The sequence below is a fragment of the Plectropomus leopardus genome, chromosome 15 (assembly GCF_026936395.1).
Source record: "Plectropomus leopardus strain MGB_pleo_1.0 chromosome 15, ASM2693639v1, whole genome shotgun sequence".
Taxonomy (NCBI): domain Eukaryota; kingdom Metazoa; phylum Chordata; class Actinopteri; order Perciformes; family Serranidae; genus Plectropomus; species Plectropomus leopardus.
Genome location: NC_142190.1, coordinates 22,218,767 through 22,240,024, shown reverse-complemented (window position 1 = coordinate 22,240,024; position 21,258 = coordinate 22,218,767). Strand labels below are relative to the sequence as shown.

General features: G+C 39.3%; 1 protein-coding gene across 3 annotated transcripts in view; it reads right to left on the bottom strand.

The window, feature by feature from the left end:
• The window catches only part of LOC121952341 (cell adhesion molecule 2), a 262,122-nt gene extending 248,373 nt beyond the window's left edge, over positions 1–13,749 (bottom strand). For 2 of the 3 annotated variants that reach the window (XM_042498955.2, XM_042498956.2), the window contains exon 1: positions 13,273–13,749. In XM_042498955.2, coding sequence (XP_042354889.1) covers positions 13,273–13,333 — 61 coding nt within the window. In that variant the 5' untranslated portion in view covers positions 13,334–13,749. The remainder of the gene's footprint in view (positions 1–13,272) is intronic. The other variant, XM_088088351.1, reaches the window with a different exon arrangement.
• Between the last annotated feature and the right edge of the window lie 7,509 nt (positions 13,750–21,258).

Sequence of the window (21,258 nt, the reverse complement as noted above, 5' to 3'; positions counted from 1 at the left end):
AGGATGGGGGGAATAATGTTGTGTAGCATATAATGGATTTGCAATGTGGCAAACAGAGACAGATGGTGGAGGGCGCTGTGTGTTTCTGTGTGCTATGTGTTTGCTAGCTTGGACACACACACACAGCACAATGTGTGTGGAGAAGAAATCCCTAAGGCACATTATGTATGCTGCCGCTCGCTCACCCAAGCCAAGGGTCTCAGTTCATTTGGTTTTTAACTGTTATAAATTGTCTCACTTGACTCCATCTTCCCTCCCCTCTACAACAGGCCTGGAGCAATCTCTACACAGAAAAGCGGCCAGACTCCAAACTTAGAACCAATATAGGATTTTGGAATTCTTCTTAGAAACAGGATCCATAGTGGCAGAAAAAAATATAAACAACACTAAGCATAACTGAATGGAAGAGATCATGCAGTATGACAGCAGAGCCACAAAGAGAGGAACATTTGGCCACTATACAGGGTTAGGGAAAAAATAGATTCTTAGATGCACTGCAGTTCTCTCTTTAAAAAGATTAAGTCTCTATGTAGAAAATTTAGTTATAAAAATTTAAAACCAAATTCTCAACATTATGATTGCCTCTATTAATTTTATAAGACACCAATTAAATGGTAGAATATAACGGATGTAAACATGCATTGTGTTTACATTTTATTGTGTTTACATTTTAATCCAGACTACTTTATGCCACTGATATAATGATAATAAGATAGCATAATAATGCAGGCACTATGGTGCCTGAACTGATACTTTTGAAAAATAAAATACAACATTAAAGTCATTTACATAAAATTGCAATGGCAATTTTAAACTTGAACACACACTCACTCATGCTCACTCCCACTCTTTCTCTCTTGATACTCACACAATCTGGCACCAAAATGAGGCACAGAAATCTGAGTTTTGATTTGGTCTGGTAAGTACTGTTCGTATAGCAACTGATGCTATATTTGTTTCGGGTTTAGGTAATCAACTCTAGCAGGTTCACCCTTTCAAAGAGCAATTCACTTTTAATTTGACCTGAAATTAAAGGAAATTGTTTCTTAAAATATGTTGGGGTTTTTTTCTGTTCATAATGTGTGTAAAAGAACATTTAGGCACAGGAAAAACCCTGCTGTTTATACTGGCATCATGTTGGCTGAAACTTTGTAACAATCTTATATAACCAACACAAATGTAAACACAAGTGCACTATCATGCAAAATGTGGACATGACATCAATCATTTTTACTGAGTCTGTAACATAATTATCGTGACAGGCTTATATAGAAAAACAAAATCCAATGTATCAAAATGCATCAGTTATCTTTTATATTACAGTAATATTATAATATTTGTAATAATAATAATTGTAATATTTATAATATTGTACTAATTATAATCCTACCTTTGGAAAATCCTGGCTCCCCCTGCTTGGATGTACTAGTGTTGGTTGCATATGTGGGCATAATTATTTACACATGTGAAATTTTCTTTGTGTTATTGTCAAGGTACACACTGAAGAAGGGCATCTGACCCAAAACGTCTGTGTGGCAATAATAAAAAAACGCTATATCGGGGTGCCGTCCCTTGACCTCTGACCTCAAGATATCTGCATGAAAATAGGTTCTATAAATACCCATGAGTCTCCTTTTACAGACACAGCAACTTTATGTTCCATGCATTTTTTTTGTTGTCATTTGATTCCTAATCAAGACAATATTGCAAGAATTGCTTCACCTTGGCAATATGGACTTCAAACCTGCTTTGAAATGGGGGGCCCAGTTGCTCAGTTGGTAGAGCGGGAGCTCCCATGTACATGTGGAGCATATGTAGGTTTGATTCCAACCTCCTCTCAACTGTCCTCTCAAATAAATGCTTCCCCTCCCCAACAAAATAACCTGCAATGATATGCAAAATAATGGAATTGAAAACATGTTATTAAGAAAATATGATTAATCATGATTAACTACTGAAATTCTGCAATTAATCGTGATTTTAAAAAAAATTATTGTTTGACAGCCATACTTATATTTGTAATATAAAATCACGTGCATTAATACAATAGTGCCATGCTAAAATTATGCTGCATTGGTTTTTTTTTCCCACTATATATACGTGAACATGTAAATGTACTTATATGCCTTCATTTACACAGATCAAGAAGGAAAAGTGACCAGCACACAACTCAGTCTGCATCTCTGTGGTTATGGTCAAAGCTTTAACTGTATTAAACAGGTTTTAATGTTAATGGTTCAATTCTACTTGTCAACCAGGTGAAATTTCACACCTGGAGTTTTAATAACAGGCTTTAAACATGAAATGTGTTCTGTCTACTTTCACAAGGAAATGCACACCGAAACCAGTGAAAACACGCACACTCACACACACTGCACATTTCTCCAATCTAAATCCCTATTGTTCTGCACATACTGCACCACTTATCTGAGATATAAGAACTGAAGCAACACAGTGGTAAAAAAATCTGCTTTGATTTACGGTGTGCACCAACCACAATGGAAGGACCTGCTCAATTTGAGTTTAAGACAACATCAGTGGATTCTAACTGCATAATTCCGCTACATTAGATGCATTTAGAAATGGTGCTCATGCAAAAGAGTGTCTAATAGCTTTCAAACACTGAATTAAGATGTGTGGGGACCCTCAAGCTGGTGATTAGACAAGGGACTAGAAAGTGACTTCTGGCGATAATATGAATACAAAAACATACACGCATACACACTCAAATGCACACACACACAAACACAGACCCACACAGAAAGTCAATTAACATGAACATGTGTCTTTGGGGAATTATATTTCAATTAGCTTTAGCTACTTCTAGGCTTCCTTTGAGACTGTGATGCTAAAACAAGTGCATAGATCTGTATTTGTGGATGCAGTAAATCCTGCTTTTCAATTAGTATCATGACATAATTCCATAGTGTTATTGTTTAAGAACAAGTTAAGCAATTAAACACTAAAGCAATTCTTTGCACAATATTAAAGAACCATAATATGAAAATGAAGCATACACATGGAATGACTTATACACATTTTGAAGCCAATTTAAAACAAAATTAAAGCAACGAGAAAATAACAAGTATGAATGTCCATTAGAAATGTGTAAAAGCCATCAGAAGGGAATGAGCTCTGTCATTAAAGAGGGATGCAGCTCATTTAAGGGATTACTTCATGGAATCACAGTGGTGATTTGTAAAAATATGAATGACCAGGGGACCACCTGTGGGAGTTTTGTGGATGTCGGTTCATTTCCTGTTATTAACTGACTGGAGTTTTCCTTTAATCAACCTTTGGCTATATAGACAATGATGTTTTTTTTGCAGGGTGAGAAAAGAGTTGTTGCTTTGTTCCTATCTCAACCCCAAATCATAGGGCCTGGAGATAGCAGTTATATCTTTCTACTCCAATTCTTCCCCACTCTGCTTTTGCTCTATCTCCAACCTCTCTCAACACATTCTCTGTGAATTTACCCTTCCTGTCAACCCTGATTTGAATGAGAAATACTATGTCTGTATGTGTGAACAGAGAAAGTTAACTCTGAATCCGGGTCATGAAAACAGCTTGTCTGGGTCCAGACCTTAAAATTCGCCCACTCCACTGAGTTGACTGATTCCTCTGGCATTGTAGCATCAAACTAGGGTTGTAACAATACATCAACCTGAATCAAAAAATCGATTCAACGCTCAACAATTCACTATTATTGATGTAAGGTGAAAACATCGAAACATATCCTCATCTTTAAGATACAACTTTATTTTGAAATCCCCTTGATTCCTCTGTATCACAATTTCTGCCCAAGCCCACCTCATTCTTAAACATTCAAATAATTACTAGTGGCCTATCGCCAGGCAGACAATGGAAGGCAACGAAGAAAAATATAATGAGTATATGTCCTGATATTGTCTCATATCAATCACAGGCCTCTGAATTAAATCAAATCAAAAATCGTACTGTGGCAGACTTTGTGTCATCAGCAAATACTGTATCACTGTCCCAAGAATCGCTATAGTATTGTACCATGATGAAACTTGTGATTTACACTCCTACAAGAAACTGCTGTTCTCGGTTGAAAAGCAATCGATCCGATGAGCATCTTGAATGGGACTACCAATTAGCTAGTCTGCGCCACGGCATTTTCAAGCTGTGGAAGCGATGAGGAGTAATAACAATAAGGACAACAGCTAGGCTTGGGCAGTATCTATTTTTTCATACCTTGCTGACGTCACAGACTATATGGTTTGAAACAGTATTTATAGAAAAGAAAACACAAAATAAGCAAACAAAGTCTAACTAAATTGGCTTAAGTCATCATAAAGCACATGTCATTCAAACTCAGAGAAACAAAATAAAACTCTGCATCTTGGTATGTATTTTTTCACTGTTCCAACAATCACCACCTCTGGTTTGGTTGAAACAAATCCTAAATTTAACAAGTGAGTTGTGAAAATATGCTGGGCCTACACACTATTCTGACCTGCTTTCCTGCTGTTCCTGTCTGGCTTCCTGTAACGTTATCCCCACCACTGATCTGATCCACCAGTAGAGACTGAAATTTGGTGGTGTATGCTGTGCACTGCAATACTTCACCTCAATACAGCATCTCAGAATCAGTTTAATAGAAAGGGCAGTGTCTGTATTTTTGATGATATACCTTAGCATATCTTAAGACTGAGATACCGCTCAAGCCTAGCAACTGTTATAGAAAACATAGTTGCCGATTTTGAGGCTGTTCTGAATCCACATTTTGTCAATTTTACCTGACATCATAGTATGTTTTTACTTTGCTTTGCTTAAAACACCAACAGAAACAGTATATTTGCATTGCTGTGCATCAGTGTTGGTCAGAATTGGTCAGAGTGGACACAATTTCAGTCTGATGATGGAAAAGGAGTGTAACAAGTTGACAAATTTCTCTGATATCAGGCCAATAATGGCAGCGATAAAAATGCCACAATTTTTTTTTCTTTATACTATGTTTACTCCAGCAAATGCAGTCCCTGAAAACAAAATTGTCTGCTGTTTCCTCACTGCTGCTCCTTTACACTGCTGAGTTTTTTGTGTGCATAAGCGTGTATATGTGTGTGTGTGTGTGTGTGTGTGTGTGTGTGTGTGTGTGTGTGTGTGTGTGTGTGTGTGTGCGTGCGTGTGTGTGCATGTTTTGTGTACACATACAGTTCTGTGTGTAAGAACGTTACTGTACACAATATGGGCCGACTTTGCTTTGGCTGAATTCATTTCTGTCAAAACCCGACACAGAGTCCCCAAACAATATCAGAGTTGGGGCAGAAGAGCTGAGGGAGTAGGCAGAGTCACGGCTGTCCATATCTTTATCTGTGTTGAAGAAAATGATTACTGTAACATGTACTACCAAGTCTCCAGACTCTGGCCTGCAGGGAATTATATGAAAAGAAGCTGTCAGATGAAAGGGCGCACAACATAAAAAGAACATTATCTAGGCTAAGAGTTGTTAAGAGAGGGGACAATATATGAACTTGAAGAGTACATTAGGTTCAACTGCAAGCGAACATAAAATAATATGTTTGCTTATCTGCAAGTATACATAGAGCTGGGTGATGTGTCTATAAATGTTACTGCAATAAAAATGTTCACATTGACTGATATCGATAATTATCAAACAAAAAAAATCAAACCATTATTGCTTTTAAGTTTAAAGGTTGATTTACGCTTCCAATGTAAAAGTTGAAGAAACCATAAAGTTAATTGTAGTTTAAACTATTATTTATTGTCAGAGTATAATAATATTTGCTAAACAGCAGAACATTTCACAAATTGGAGATAGATTATAAACAATTAAATCAAAATAATTTCAATAAATAAAACAATAAATAGACAAGGAAATCTTAATTATGGTCAGGAGCATGTCTTTTTTTGTGTTTTAGCAGTACAGACAGTGTAAACAAAATAATTCAACCAAACAAAAATCTAAACTGTCATCTGTATTTTCTGTGCAAGTTTTACACCTACAGTCGTGTTGTGTAATTTCTCCCATTTACCAATCAAAACAATAACAAAAGACAGACTTTGGTGATTTCCTGAGGTAGCGATGAAAGTCTATCTGATGTGACTGAGGCAGAAATCATGTTTACAAACCAGAAGTGTGAAAGTTTTACTCATGTTAAATGTAGTCACTTTATGTCATATCACTATATGAAATAGTCAATTAGTCAGTCGTGTTAACCTGCTAACTTAGCATTAGATGAGTCTGCTATACAACGACTGTAGCTAACTTTAAGAGTCAAGATTCAATCATAGTAAGTGTTTAACATTGTAACATTACTGTATGCAATAGTGGTCAGTGAAAGACGGTCAGTCCTGTTTTCTTCCTCTACCTTTCCTTCTTTTTCACTCATTAATGGTGTGTGGTAACTGCTGTTTAAGGTGCATTACCATCCCCCTCTGTGACTGTGTTGGTTATTTAATTAATGATGGATTTATCAAATATTTATTACACCTATATCGAGGAAAATTATATTGCAACAATTGTTGATCGCCCATCCCTAAGTATGCATATTTCAGAGAAAAACACAGAAAGGAATTATCCCTGGCGTTTTTTTTCCTATTTTTCTTCAGATTGAACCTTCTTTTGACATTTTCCTGGTTTGAATGAAAGATTATGATTAGAACATCCTCTGTTTGGAGAGTTTTAATCCAAAAGGTGATTGTGTTTGTGTCTCTTTATTCCAGAGTGTTTGAGATTAGTGACACATGGCTTGTCAAAGACTGGAGACTTCAGATTAGCCACTCGCTAATCCTTTGGAATTCAATGCTAATACAGACATCACATATGCATACACGCTTACACACAGACCAATGCACTCGCACCAGTAACACAGTCTCTGTCTCTCCTGATGTATGTGTGTTATTTGTATCAGAAGATTATATCTGAACACTGAAGACTGACTCAAACAAAAGAAACAAAACGTCCCAGAAGCTTGCTTGTCAATCAAAGAGTATCACATAAGCTGACCAAAACATAAGAAGATGCTCCATGAGAATGAACCATCATATCAAAGCATTGCCGAGCCAGCTCTTATGTCATCTCCAGCATCCTTTTCTAACTGTAATGGTGTTTAATATCACCATCACTCAAGTCTCCCGCCAATTAAATGTACATTAGTTCATATTCTGTAAACTTTGAAGAAAAGCCCCATCAGCTGATATGTTAGCTGAGCTTGCATACTTTTTTCACCAACTGGGAGGTCTATTTAGGGTGCAAACTCACTGTCTGCTGCTGCTGCTGCTGCTGTTGCAGCCAAATCCACCTGTGGGCTCACAGTCTCCCCATTCTCCATGGGAGGCTGTATTTCATCTCCCCCTTCTCTCACTCTGGCTGGCTTTAAATTCCACTCTGCCTAAGAAATATGAAACACAGCCTTGATGCCAGGACAAAAATCTACATTTACTCTGCATTGATTCCCTACAAAAAAATTGTTAATTTGTGGATTAGAAACGTAGTTGACACATTCTGTATTTGTAACCAGGAAGATACTGGCTTGCAGCATCCACATGTGATTCTATTAGATAATCAGTAAAATAATATACGATTTATTTAAATTTCTATCTGTTCTTGAATTTCAGCCTGACAATGTAATTCTAGATATTTTTTGATTTGCATGCTTGAAATGTGCAGTGATTAACAACCCCTGATAGTGTGCCATTGCTATCACACAGACAATTACCCTGTGAAGTATTTATTCTATTTTCAGAAGATTATTGCCAGGATCAGCACTGTACTGCAGCACTCGGTTAACTGACTGAGTGACTGCTTTAAAGCTAAGGTGTTGTGTATGTGTGCCCACACAATGAGGAGAACTGGAAGTTATGTCTGAAACCTCAGCTCCCTGACATGCTGTAAGGTCAGATTCTCTGGAGACAGAGCCTTCATATCAGTTTGTTCACACATACAAGCAGGCTGAATCCTACCTCTTGCTGAATCTGTAGCTTGGGGGGATATTTATCAGTGAGCACATACAGTAATTTCTACATTCAGACTGGGCAATTGTTTTTCTGAGGTTACCATCGTGAAAAAAAAGAGTACACCTGTGGTATTAGATTACTGGTTACTGGATTCCTGGACAAACAGCACCTGTATTGGAATTGATGTATTGTTAATTCATTTTTAACAAAGCTGGCATTTTCAAATGCCTGACCATCCCCTAATGATGACAAAGCTGCTGGCATCAGGTGATTACGTGTGACGTTGCATAACTGCTTGTTTACATTCTCTGCTCTCCAGTCATGGCTGACAGAGCTTTATTATCTATTTTTGTTTGCTTCTGAGAAGCTCAAGGTAATTTTGTAATATTGTTTGTCTTTAGCTTCTGGTAGTAAAGCAGCATAAAGGTACATCACCTCTAGAAATTTGTTGACCAGAGATTGGTAAAAATTGCTTCTTCTTTATTATATATACTGCAAACTCTGGAAACAATTTAAATTGTTATCTCTGCAAATAATAATAATAATAATAATAATAATAATAATAATAACTGTTGAATCTTTTTAAAAACCTCTAAACCATTTGGTGCCAAATATCCGTAACTAAAAGTGCGCCTGGCAGTGAATGCTGGATTCAGACAGGAGGCGGAAGTAGTGGAAAGCGCCCCGAAGCCGGGAAGTTGGCTGTAGTGCTATGTTGGCTTCGAAGCAAGCCGAAATTATCACTGCAGTGTCGATAGTTTCAGTGAATCTGGTCATTTTTCTATTTTATTTAAAAAATAGTCTACTCTCACTGCAGTTTGTGACTGCATTCTTATTTTAAATAGAGAAAAACTAATAAAAAAATTATTTATATACATATATATATATATATATATATATATATATATATATATATATATATATAAAAATTAAAATAGCAAAGCAACAGAATTGCTGGTTAAGTTCAGCTTGTTCAAAAATTACATTCCTATAAAAATCTAGTAAAGGAACAAAAAAAGGTGCTGTTGGGCAAATTCCAGGTACTGGCACCAGCAACGGTCTTGGTTCAAATGTTAATGGTATCTAACTCTGGTGCATATCCTATTCTGCAGACTCATAAAAACCAAGGAGATTTCTACAAGTTAGTTCCGGAGCTGCTGTGCACATCGGAGTACATTTGCATTCTTACAACTTTTCACTTCCATGGTGTCTTGCTCAGTTCCGTTATTGCCACTTCTGAATCTCATCTGCTACTACATGTATTAAGCTTAAAAATGACTGGCCTCCTACCTCTTCCTCCCTCATTTTATTCCTACATCTAAACACACTGTAAGGCTATCTGCATTTAACTTGTAATGGCTGCACATTCCCCCCAAAAAAAGAACCTGCCCCAAATGACTCTTACGAGAAAGAGGTGGAACAGGTGGCAGGTTCACTGGCAGTGTTTCTGGAGCAGTTCTGGAGAGGCACATTTCTGCTCTGCCATGAAGAGCTTGTAAGCTCTGAATCCTACCATGTTCCCCTGCAGCCTCCTCCTCCTTTCTGTTTTAACTTTTTTTTTAACACCTGGACTAACAAAAGACTGGCTTTGATCATGGGAAATCCCTTGGCAGAGTAGCAATGAATCCACAGTGGAGCTCCGTTTGTGTGTGTGTGTGTGTGTGTGTGTGTGTGTGTGTGTGTGTGTGTGTGTGTGTGTGTGTGTGTGATGCACATGGAGCCAGCGCTGCTCTACTGAGGATTCTCTGCATTGAAGCTTCATGGCATCACTATAAGGTACAGAGCACCTCACATGTTCCACCCGTCAAAGCGTGTCCATGAAAATGAACATGCTCACATACACACAGAAGTGGGAGGGTGAGTGCAAGCGAGCAAGAAAAGAGAGAACATCTCGTTTCTCCCGTGTAATCAGTGGCTCCACAAACACACACACACAAGGCCGCTTGTTATCAGACGCTTTCCCACACTGCTGTGGTACAAAGCTCCACACCAGGATGGGAGGATGAAGCGAGGGAGGAATGGACGGAAGTACAGAGGGATGGAGGGTCAGCCTTCAGCGGCTTAGACTCACTGCGGGAATAAACACATCCCTCAGCAGGGGGGTTTGTATTTAGGCTAGCAAGATCAGAGTTCACAACAGACAGACTACCAGGAAACAGACAGAGCAGCGGAGATAAACAGCCATCCAAATGGCAAACAACCACCACTGCACATATCGCACACTTTAGCTGAGGAGATTGCAAATTCCTCCTCCACACCTCTCCTCCCACATCACTCCAACTCCTCTATTCCAGAACATCTCCCTCTTTCTCTGTCGCTCTCTTGCCTCTATCTCCCCTCGCCTGCCGCTCAGCCCTGAGCTCTTACGTAAGAGGTCCATTTGCATAACAGGCTGTTTTCTCTGGCTCCGGCATTGGGCACATGAGACACACTGGGTAATATGTTAACAACTCGGGCTGTTGGTAAACAACAACCTCCATCACAACACTTCACGTTCACACTATATACGGCGCAGGTCTGGCCTGTGACAGAGATTCAGTGTGTCTGGATCTCTTGATGCCAGCTGGCACCGGGCCAGAGGGGCTGAAACAGCTGTCATTTACAGAGCGCGCGGATATGGCTTGGGCTAGATAGACTTCATTCAGGAGGAGGCTGACCTGCCCGCTGTGTGGAACCTATACAATAATAGGTCTTGCACCACGAGATGACTGTTCAAATCAAGCAGCCTAGCATTATCCTCTTCAGGGTTAGAGAGAGAGAGGAAGAGAGAGAAAGAGACTGATGTGAGGGTGCGTGGTGGGGAGCCACACATGAAATGAGCCCCGACGTGCGCACTCTGCTGGACCCAGCACGTTTATGTCTTTGCTTAGGCCTCTCCTCTGACACAAGCTTTACAAACATGGCACACATTTGAAGGGATATATGCAAACACACACACACGCTGGTAATGAGTGTGCCTTAGAAGGATAACGAAGAAGAAGAAAGATCCCTGGAACGTCAATAAATGCTGCAGTGCGAGCTGTCAGATACACCAGATACCCTCATTACATACCAATTCATTAAGTCAAGAATGGCGTTAATCATGTCTGGTTATTAAGGAAGGACTGCCCTCACTCGCTCTGTCTCATATGCACACACACTTCAAAGAGACAACAACAAACCACCAAGGGAATCAAGCACAAATCATCCCTAATTTGGGATTTTTCATGTGGAAACGGTGGTTAAATTCAAGACTTTCATGTTGTTAAATCTGTAATGAAATGCCTTAAATACATCTTGATATGATTTGAGTGGGATAAAGTGGACTTTAAATCACAAAACCAAAGCTCAGCGTGGCATATGCAGGCCTGCTGTTAGACTGACAGTTGTTTCAGAGGAAACCCACTGCCCTCCTGCCACTGTTGGACACAGCGTGAACGTACCAGTCCAGAAACTCAAGTAGATGTGTTCCCTCTTTAACTTCTCACAGAAGTGGGGATATTGTTAAATATTCATGATTGACTGTTTAAAACTCGAATGCCATCCAGGCCTCAACCTTGTTTCGACAGTGTTTAAGTGTACTGAGAAATTACTAGCGACTTTAATATGATTTGTTAAAAGCTGAGTATTTTGAAAGAAAAATGATTCACCATTGCACAAATTGTGGTATGCAATCATCAAAATATGAGCCTGATGTGAAAAAGGTTTTTTATGATAGTCAAATTGGAGGTATAGTTGTATTCATTGTTCATATAACTATCAAATGAGTGTAACTCCCACTGCAACAATAAACAATTATTTTAAGTTAAAAAGGTTAGAGTTCAGGCTTCCTTAGAATTCTAGGCTTCTTGACTAATCCAACATGTCTTCTCAAATTCAGTCAACTTAAAATACCAAGACAGCCTGGACACTAGCCATTTTAAAGTTAAAGCAAATAGTTTATTTTCATAGTGCAGATGTCTTGTCCATAATATACTGGCCCAAATCCTCGACTCTGTTGTTGCTTACACATTTATCTATTCGAGACACCTATAGGTTAGAAATTTAAGCATAAAAATGATAAAACTCTTAATATGGTGGCACTGCTTAAGCACAAGCTTTTTGACTTGTTTTAAATTTATGTTATTGTTTTGTAGATCTGCATTTATGCATGTCTTACAAGGACCAGCACCTGCATGGCAGCTCTGCAACCATCGGTGTGTGACTGTGTTTGTGAAAAATACATGACAGAAAAATTATAAAGGAAGACAGAGGCCATATAAAAGCAGTGCCTTTACCATTTATCATTGACAAACAGGCCTGCGCAATTCCCTGTGACCTTGACCTCCAACGTCACCTTCTTGTCTTTACACTTTGGTTATCTGTCTGTGAACACAACTTCCAGCTGTTTATCCTGTAATTATCACAAACAGTATTGAGAACAGAATATTTTTTTCAGCTTATTTGAGTTCAGCCAAAGTGATTTCCATCTTAAAAGTACATAACTGGTAGTGCCCGAGGATCATCTATTATTCCACAAAATCAACTTCTGAGAATTTAATGCCAAACCCTGTCACCCTAATCAGGCCCGCACCTGATCCTGCATCTCTTCTGAGGTTATTCACAACAGCCGCGTGCGGGCACACAACACAACGGAGCTGAATGTACGCGCTAGCCACAGACACCACACCTGGGCAGAAGAAACACGAAAGCGTAAAAGAAAACAAAACATAAGCAGATTTTCTGGAATGAAAATGCTCTGCATGACTGTGAGCCTCTCACGCTGCCGTAATCAGCAGCATCATGCGTGCGTAAAACGCTGCCAATGTCTCCGTGACTCATCCAAGTGCTGCAAGTCAGAAACAACCGCGAGGTTGGTTACTTCATGTTGAGGTGTGTCTTCCTCGCGGGCTCGTTTTTATATTCATTGCCACTCACGCACAGGGCATAACACATCGCGGACGCAGGGGACGCACCAGTCTGTACAGCTCCACAGTCGGGGCTCAGGTCGTGTCCTGAGCACGCAGTTTAAAAAATAGGATCCTACTCATTCCTGAACATTAACATCTAAGAGATCCCGAATGGTACGGGACAAGCCCCCTCTATCTACCTTTCCTTTAGCTGTCTTACATCACGCACGGTTGCATACGCACATACATTCAATGCACGTACAAACGCGCGCAAGCACAGACACACACTGCACTTAAGAACGGGAGACCCTGTGAGAGACAGAGCTCCGCATCTTTCTGCCAAGACCCGCGTTGTGCCCCTTTAGCCTGCCCTGCTGTTGGCCTGTAACACGCACGCGCACCCACACACATAAAGCACGTACACGAAAACACACGTACGCACCACTCGTCCCGGACTCACCTTTCAGAAGAATCCCATAAATAGTGTAGAGGGTGAAAATCAAATGACTCTTGAGATTCATCCTGCCTTTTGTGTTTCTTCGCTCTTTTGCCTTCCGCGCTAACTTCTCCTCACCGTCTCTCCCCACTGGAGCTCGAAGCACACCGGACGGCTTTGTCAGCTGCTATCCAGGTGGACTTGGGAGTGCGTCTTTTGTGCGTCTCGGGGAAAAGGGGGGTTGACACAACCGACTTCACGACCCGAAGACTGTGTTGCTTTTGATAAAAATGTTCTCACTCCTCAAAAAATAAAAAATACAAAGAATTTCAGGATGCACCAGCGATAGAGGTGCAGGCTCAGTTTGTGGGACTCTGAAGAACAGCAGTAAGCCTCAGCGACTGAGAGCAATCGTCCTCCGGTCACAGAGTGGATGCAGCCGCTCCTGTACTACTGTCTGCCCCGCTCTTGGTCTGCTGTGGCGCACAATCCACAGTGCAGGGAGCACGAGTGGATTGTTTGAGTCCCGCCCACACAGCGTTGACGGACGTAACGGGTGAACCAATGACGAGACGAGGTGGGGGGGGGCAAGGAGAGGGGTAAACGTTTTTCGACACACTGCAAAAAGTATTACTTTTAACTAGTTTTTTTTAGTTAAAATACTAGGAAGATTCCCAACAGAAAAAGGCTTGTAGGATGAGTGTATCTCCCTTTTCCATGAAAAATGATAAAAGTTTGATCAATGCGATGACACTGGATAATTCCTAAATTGAACTGTTTTAGGGAAATGGGAAAATTTAATAATAATTCCTAAATTGAACTGTTTTGGGAAAATGGGACAATTTAATAATATTTTACACTTGCATATTTTATATTTGCACTCTTTCCTACTTTGTACTACAACTGCTGCACAACAATTACCTTTAGTATGAAATAAGTTTTACTGTATTGCATCCTATTGTATTGTATCATATCCTGTATTGCATCATATCGTATCGTACCATATCGTACAGTATCATATTATGTTGTATTGTAACAAATCTACATATTATTTTTCCTTTCATATATACTTTGTTGTTTTTGGTCTTTTTATTTGTATTCATATATGACGACATTTTGCATTTATTGTCCTCTGGGCTTAACTTTATCCTAACTCTACATATTGTCTCCTTTTTCATCGGTAGGACTGTTTGGCTTTCTGTTGTTATATTGCCTTTTGAGTATCCTGATTTTGCTTTTGCTTGTCAAAGCACTCTGTAAACTTTGTTTGTAAATGTGTTATATGAATGAAGTTATTATTATCATTGTACAATATTTCTCCTCAGTAGAAAAACTGTAAATATACAGCTACATACACAGATGCTAACTACTAGTTATACACAGGTTGAAAGTTGAAAGGTATTGTACAAATACCTCTTCTAAAAACTAAAAGCAAAATGAATAACTTTCATCATGACTAACAGAGTTCAAGTATTATACCTGAAATCTCTACAGCACACAGAGGTGTAGAAAAGATGAGCGAGGTGTGGAGGGTTACGTGGAACCCTGCTGTCTCTTTTCTAAGTCAGCACTGCAAAATCTCTGGACTGGAATGCCTTAGCTATCTGAGTGTCATTCATGACTTCAGTGCATGAAATGAATGCTGTGAAATAAATTGCTTCCTGCAGGGGCATAGGTTTTGCCTTAAACATTCTGGGCGACTCATATAAAACAGAGGGGTTGGGGGATTTATTCTCTGCTGGGTAATTTTCAGTTTCAAACACTTGATTTCCTGCATTGTGGTGAATATTTGTGCATGAATTTATGCATTATCTGTATCATTTTATGGCAGTATTATTTTAATTTTATCAAAATAAAATTAGTCTGCTAAATTAATGTTTTCATTGGCGGTGAAAAATGGCACATGTTCAAAATATTGAGGGGGATGTGTCCACTGCATCTTGCCTTAAAATTTAGAACCTCAGATGTACTAGATTACTGTCAACCACACTAGTGTAAAACCTGCGAGAAAAGCTGATCATTTTTTACAGTGTACAAGTAGAATGGGCTCAGAATTCAAAACAGAGAAAGAGCATGCAAACGTGCTTCAGGGTGTGAGCTGTCCTTCCACATGAACTTATACGTTTCATCGCTTGCTGCTCTGTTGATAGTGATGATCCAGGTTAGAGGGCTGTGAAGTATTAAGGTTGACAACTGCCTGAGCTTTGAAGATTGTCTTGCAGAGGACAATCAGAGGGGTGGAGAGGTGAGGTGGGATGTGATGGGACAGGGCGGTGTATAGGCGCAGGGGACAGGGGTGGGGGGTCTACAGCGCTTTGGAAAAAGCTGTTACGACTAAAATAGAGAGAGACAGAACAGGTGAGACAGCAGTGTGGGCAGAAAGGTGTACAGTCTGTGGCTGAGAAGTGTGATGTTTGCCTCATTTACTTGGATGTCTATTCTGTCTGCAGCTGCCCTGTGTGTTCAGACACTGAGAACAGGGGGCTGAGGATATTTCACATTGATGACAGTGCCTTGTGACCAACTGCTAACAATAGTTTCTGTAGCAACAAGCCCAGAAATAAATTAGAATTGCTTATCACAAAAACATTCAGTCACATATATGGAAATGATTTGTAGTTAAAAGAACAGTCACCCCAAATCCAAAACACATTTTTCCTCTTACCTGTAGTGCCATTTGCTAGTCTTGATTGTTTTGGTGTGAGTTGCCATGTGCTGGAGACATTAGCCACAGAGATGTTTGCCTTCTCTTGAATATAAGGGAACTAGATGGTATTCAACTTGTAGTGCTCAAAGCAGAAAAAATACATTTTAAAAAAGTCAACAGAAATGTATCTTTTCAGAAATCATGACCTGGTTACTCAAGAAGATCCACAGACCTTGTTGTGAGTAGACTGACAGGGGAACTATTTTCTCTCTAGCAAACTACATCCACCAACCATATCACAGTGCAGAGGGAAGCGTGCATCTACTCATGGATGAGAGGCTCATGCTCGTGACAGCCTGAGACGTAAACATTAATGGTGTCCTCCTCAGCTAGCTCAGTGGCACTAGGTGAGCTAGCAGTAGATGCATGCTTCCTTCTGCCCACTGACACAGTTGGTGGGTGTAGTTTGGTGTTAAAATACTAGTTCCTACACGCAATTGGTCATTATAAGGTCTGGATTATCTTAACAAGCGAGTTTTTCTTTTTTGTAACTGACATTTATTGTCATTTAACATTAAACATACACTGCATGTTTACATCAGACTCTCACCTGTCACAGATCCTAGACTATTCTTTTCAGAGGTGCACACATAGAGAGTAAAAAAGAGAAAGCTATAAACCGTTAGGGAGTCATCTTTTCTTTACTATAAAATCAATGGTTTGTGAAAATAAAATCAGGTCTATGGGGTGTTACATAGTTAATCCATTTTTCCCAGCGTGAAGCAAATTGTTCTGATTTATGGTTGACAAATGCTGTCATCTCCTTCATTTTGTAAATGTCCATTGTAATGTCTATCTATATATTTAAAGTTGGGCTCTCCTGTGTTAGCCATTTCTTGGTCTTTTTTCCAGCCACCAGCAGTATATTCATCAACCATTTGTCTCTTTTCAGCCATTCTTGAGGTATGCATCCAAAAAATATAAACGTACTTTGCAGTGGTATAGCACATTTAAAAATATTCTGTAGGACGTTGTGTATCCCTCTCCAATAGTTCTTAATAACAACTGCAAAGGTTTCAAATTTCCGCGTGTCTGAGCACCAAAAGCTGAGTGCCATCTAGTTCTCTTATATCAGAGAGAAGGTAGACATCTCTATGGCTGATTTCTCCAACACTCTGCAACTCACACCAAAACAATCTATATCAATAAATAGCATCACGGGTGCAAGAAAAATACATATTTTTGATTTTGGGGTGAGCTGTTCCTAACTAGAGGAATTATGGATGAGAGAAGGGGCTACAAACTGCTTTGTGATGCTTCATGAACATAAGAAGAAGACTTTAATGAGCATATATGAGAATATAATCAAAAAGCATATAGTAGAAGCACCCACCAAACTGCTTTGAAATATGTAATTACTGTACATATAAATGGAGGTCAGGCATCAAAAGACTAATCTCAGGAGGGACATCAGAAGCTCTGCGATCACAGGTTTTATGAATTAATAAGGTGTTATTTGTAAATTGTTGGCAAAGTGTGATTGAAAAGTGGAATCAGTTAAGGATTAATCAAATGCTTTATGTGATTAAATGTATTTGGCAATCACATACTGTATCACAGTATGTGAAATCTTCCATGTCATATTTCTGGGACAAAGGCGCAGGGTCTCTCTCTCTTAGACTGCATCTTTAGCGTGATTATAAGATGGCTTCTAAAATCATCCTATGCATTATTTATAAAATTAACACTGCTTATTTGAAGTTGCCTTCCTATGCTAATGACAACCCAATGTCAATTCAATCAAACGAGTAAAGTGGCTTAGCGGGGGGGTGTCCTCCCACCAGACAAAGAAAATATATGGCAAGTAACTTTTTTAGTTCTTTTAAAGACTATAAGAGTACAAGTTTGAGTCACACTGATTTACAATTAATGATGTGGTCTAAAATTCATGTTTAGAACTAGATTATTTTATTCAGCATTACTCATAACCTGTGCAGTTTTTCAGATGTCATTCATCTTCTTCTGCAGGCTGCTATCTTTCAGAAACTGAGATCCTGCTTTTTTATGCAAACACACTGCCCTAAGCACACGTGCACACACAAACACACACACACGCACAGCTGTTACGTAGTCCCTTGTTTTCCGTAAAAGATTTTAATCTCTTCGTGGACAACATTCTATAAATAAACTTGACTTGGCCTGCTGATCTCATTTTGGGTCAATCCACTTTAAGAGGTGGGTGCTGGACACCTTGTAATGGCTCATTTCACACTCTCAGAATTGGTGTGTGCCATCACTGGAGGCATAGCAAGGAAACACGGGGTCTTTTCTGAAAAAGTGTTTGGATCCAGGAGAGAGGGCCAGTCAGTGAACTGACAGAAACAGCACATTCAAGTTTCCGCCTCACCTGGGATTGTCCCGGTGCTCCAGATGGCAGATAGACTAGGCTCTCTCTTTCTGTCTCTCTCTCACACACACACACACAAACAGAGCCACTAATGCACACCCTCCTCTCAGAGTTTCAAGTAACCACCACCTGCTCCTGGCTGAGACCATTGTTCACTGGTCCACCTAATGTAGGCTGACACACGTTGCCAAGCTGAGGGGCCGAGCACTTTGGCTTGGCTGGAACAAGGCGGGGCACGACATAAATCACCTCAGCTTTTATATTGAGATTTCCTTTCATCCATGCCTGTCTGTGTGTATTCAACTGCTTGACCCATTACGTAAATCTTTAAAAAGCAATTCACAATAACAAATGTAAAAAGATAAGAAGTAATTACATTTTAAAAGATAAAAAAAAAAAAAAAATTGAATCGGGGATCACACAGGCCTATCACAAATGCGTCTTTTAAATGAGTATTTCACACTTGCTTCAGAAAAGGAGAATTATGTTATTTATCTGGAAGGAAAAACAAAGGAAACAAAACGTATCTGTCCAGTGTATCTGTTTAAAAAAATATGGAGATGCACCTGACTCATAAAACTGGTAAGAAAAAGCAGATTTTAATATTACACATAATGTCTCTTTCACACTTTCTCTTGGACTCATGACATCTGTTAATAATATACAGTTTAGAAGTTTGTGGTGTGACATCTGGAAGCGTGTGGGTGTAGTTGCCAGGATTTCGGGGGGTTTTGGAGCACTCGTTTTTCTACAGCACTCTCCTGCCATCCATTTTTCATTTTCCTGTTGCCTGCTTTTGACTTTCTACTTTGAGCAAAAAGGCATCTCCTGGTAGATGAGTTAACAGTGATCTGGAACAACTTACAAGCATGAAATGACTAACTGATTTTAAATCACAGCTATTTAAGGACTGCTGGAGCTCATCACGTTAAGTGTGGTAGCATTGCTTTTAGCTAAGTTTATCCACGTGTGGTGCAGTTCGGCGCTGTCAACACATATACCGTGTAGTCACTGTGCATGCCAAAAGCTGTAAAAATAGATACATTCAGTCCAGACAGAGAGGGAAAAACATATTGATGAGTTGTACTCCTGCACAGGTGGCAGAGGAAGGACATGGTATAGCTAATCCAACGCACCAGTAACTGAAAAGTCTTAACAGTCCAGTAGCCACTATCCAGAGTGGATGTATAACTTCAGTATGACATAGGGAGCTTCTCTTGCAAGCACCTGGGTGTTTTTCTCCCACTGTGTCTGCAGTATAAATGACCTTTCCTTCAGATTTTGGCAACCATGAAGTGCCATTGCCAGGCTGCCACACCACAAGGGAAGACTGTCTGCCAAAACCAGCCACATCCAAAACTCAGCGGCAGTGTTCAGATTAGAGTGGCACACCAATTGTTTCAGTACCACTCACACGGAAAGTGTTTTCTAGACCAAACTCTGAATACAAAGATGGTGGGGACTGCCCTCCTATTAATGAGAATGGCAGCATTCCACATCCATTCAGAAGTGTAAAAAACTTCAGACGCACCTTCTGGTTTACATTCATTCATACACTTAAAAATATATATATATATATATATATGTTTTGTATGCGTTTTTGAGAGCATCACTGTTCAATTTGTAGCAAGTACCAAGAATTAAGCAGATAATGAAGCAAGTGTTGGTCGTGTTGCTTGGTAACTAAGGTCAAGTTCATCTCCGGGCATATTCAGGAACAGAACATTTACTGTTAGTGGCTCCAAGGCTGGGCACTATTTGGCAGCAGGCTTAAGCATACTGGTGGTTTTGTATTTTTTAGCCCATTAACTGGGAATTGTGGATACTTCACCTTTGGTTACTCACTGTATTAACTCAGTGTCAGCTCCTTTCGGACTGTTAAGCAAAAAATCAGTGGTTGTTGGAAAGCCTGCTTGTGTGGTGGATGTGGTAAATGGTCTTTATGTTTTTCAGTGAATAACTACAAAAACTACAACACCGGTATGAAATGGCATTTACATCTTATTCACTCACAGAATCAGAATCATACACACAGTGCCCCACTTTACTCTTCCAAACACACTTCTATATCCTCACAATTATACTCTTGCATCACTCATACACTACTATTCTCTCTAACACAAACCACCATAGTTGTACTCATATAATACTCTCAAGTGTAGGAAAAAGAGATTGACAGTGAGTGTGATTGAGAATATAAGTGAGTGAGTCAAACAGAATAATGGCTTATGTGAAGAAAATGACATCAAGTTTGACTGAAATTAACATAATATGAAAATAATTTTATGCTTTAATTTCATCATTGGCTGACAGCCTCAAACATTATGAGTACTGGTTTATAATGGCGCTCCGATGACAGTTGCTCACTAGGTGCATAAAGTGCAAAGATTTATTCAGGCTTTGTAATGCATGCCAATTTTTGGACCATGGCATATACACATTGGAGTTCTGATCAAGCTAAACCGGCTGACTCTCTGTACTCAAAAATGGCATTTTAATTATGTATCGATACTCTGCAGGACTTTTTAACTTTTTGGAACTAATGTCTCGGATTTGAAAATGCAGAAAATCATTTTAATAAGCATTTTTGATGGCTATTTTTCATTTGCTGTTAGGTGTAGTAAAAAGACTTAACTCTAAAGATATTTCTGCTGTTAAAATAAGGTTGTCATCTGCATAACAGGGAACCCACCTGAAACGGATGGAAAATAGAATAGAATAAATCACATTCTTCTACTGCTAACTTTTCTGGAGGATCAGAATAACCTAACCCAATCACCAGAATAAATGTTGACATTGGTAGTTTCTGTAAACATAACAACAGATATGTAACATTTGTACATTTCATATGTAGCAGATAAGTTGAAATATTATGTTTCTTTACATTTCAATTTCATGTTTTGACAATGCTGTTTTAATGTGGTTATGTTAAAAAAAAAAACAACAACACTTGGTT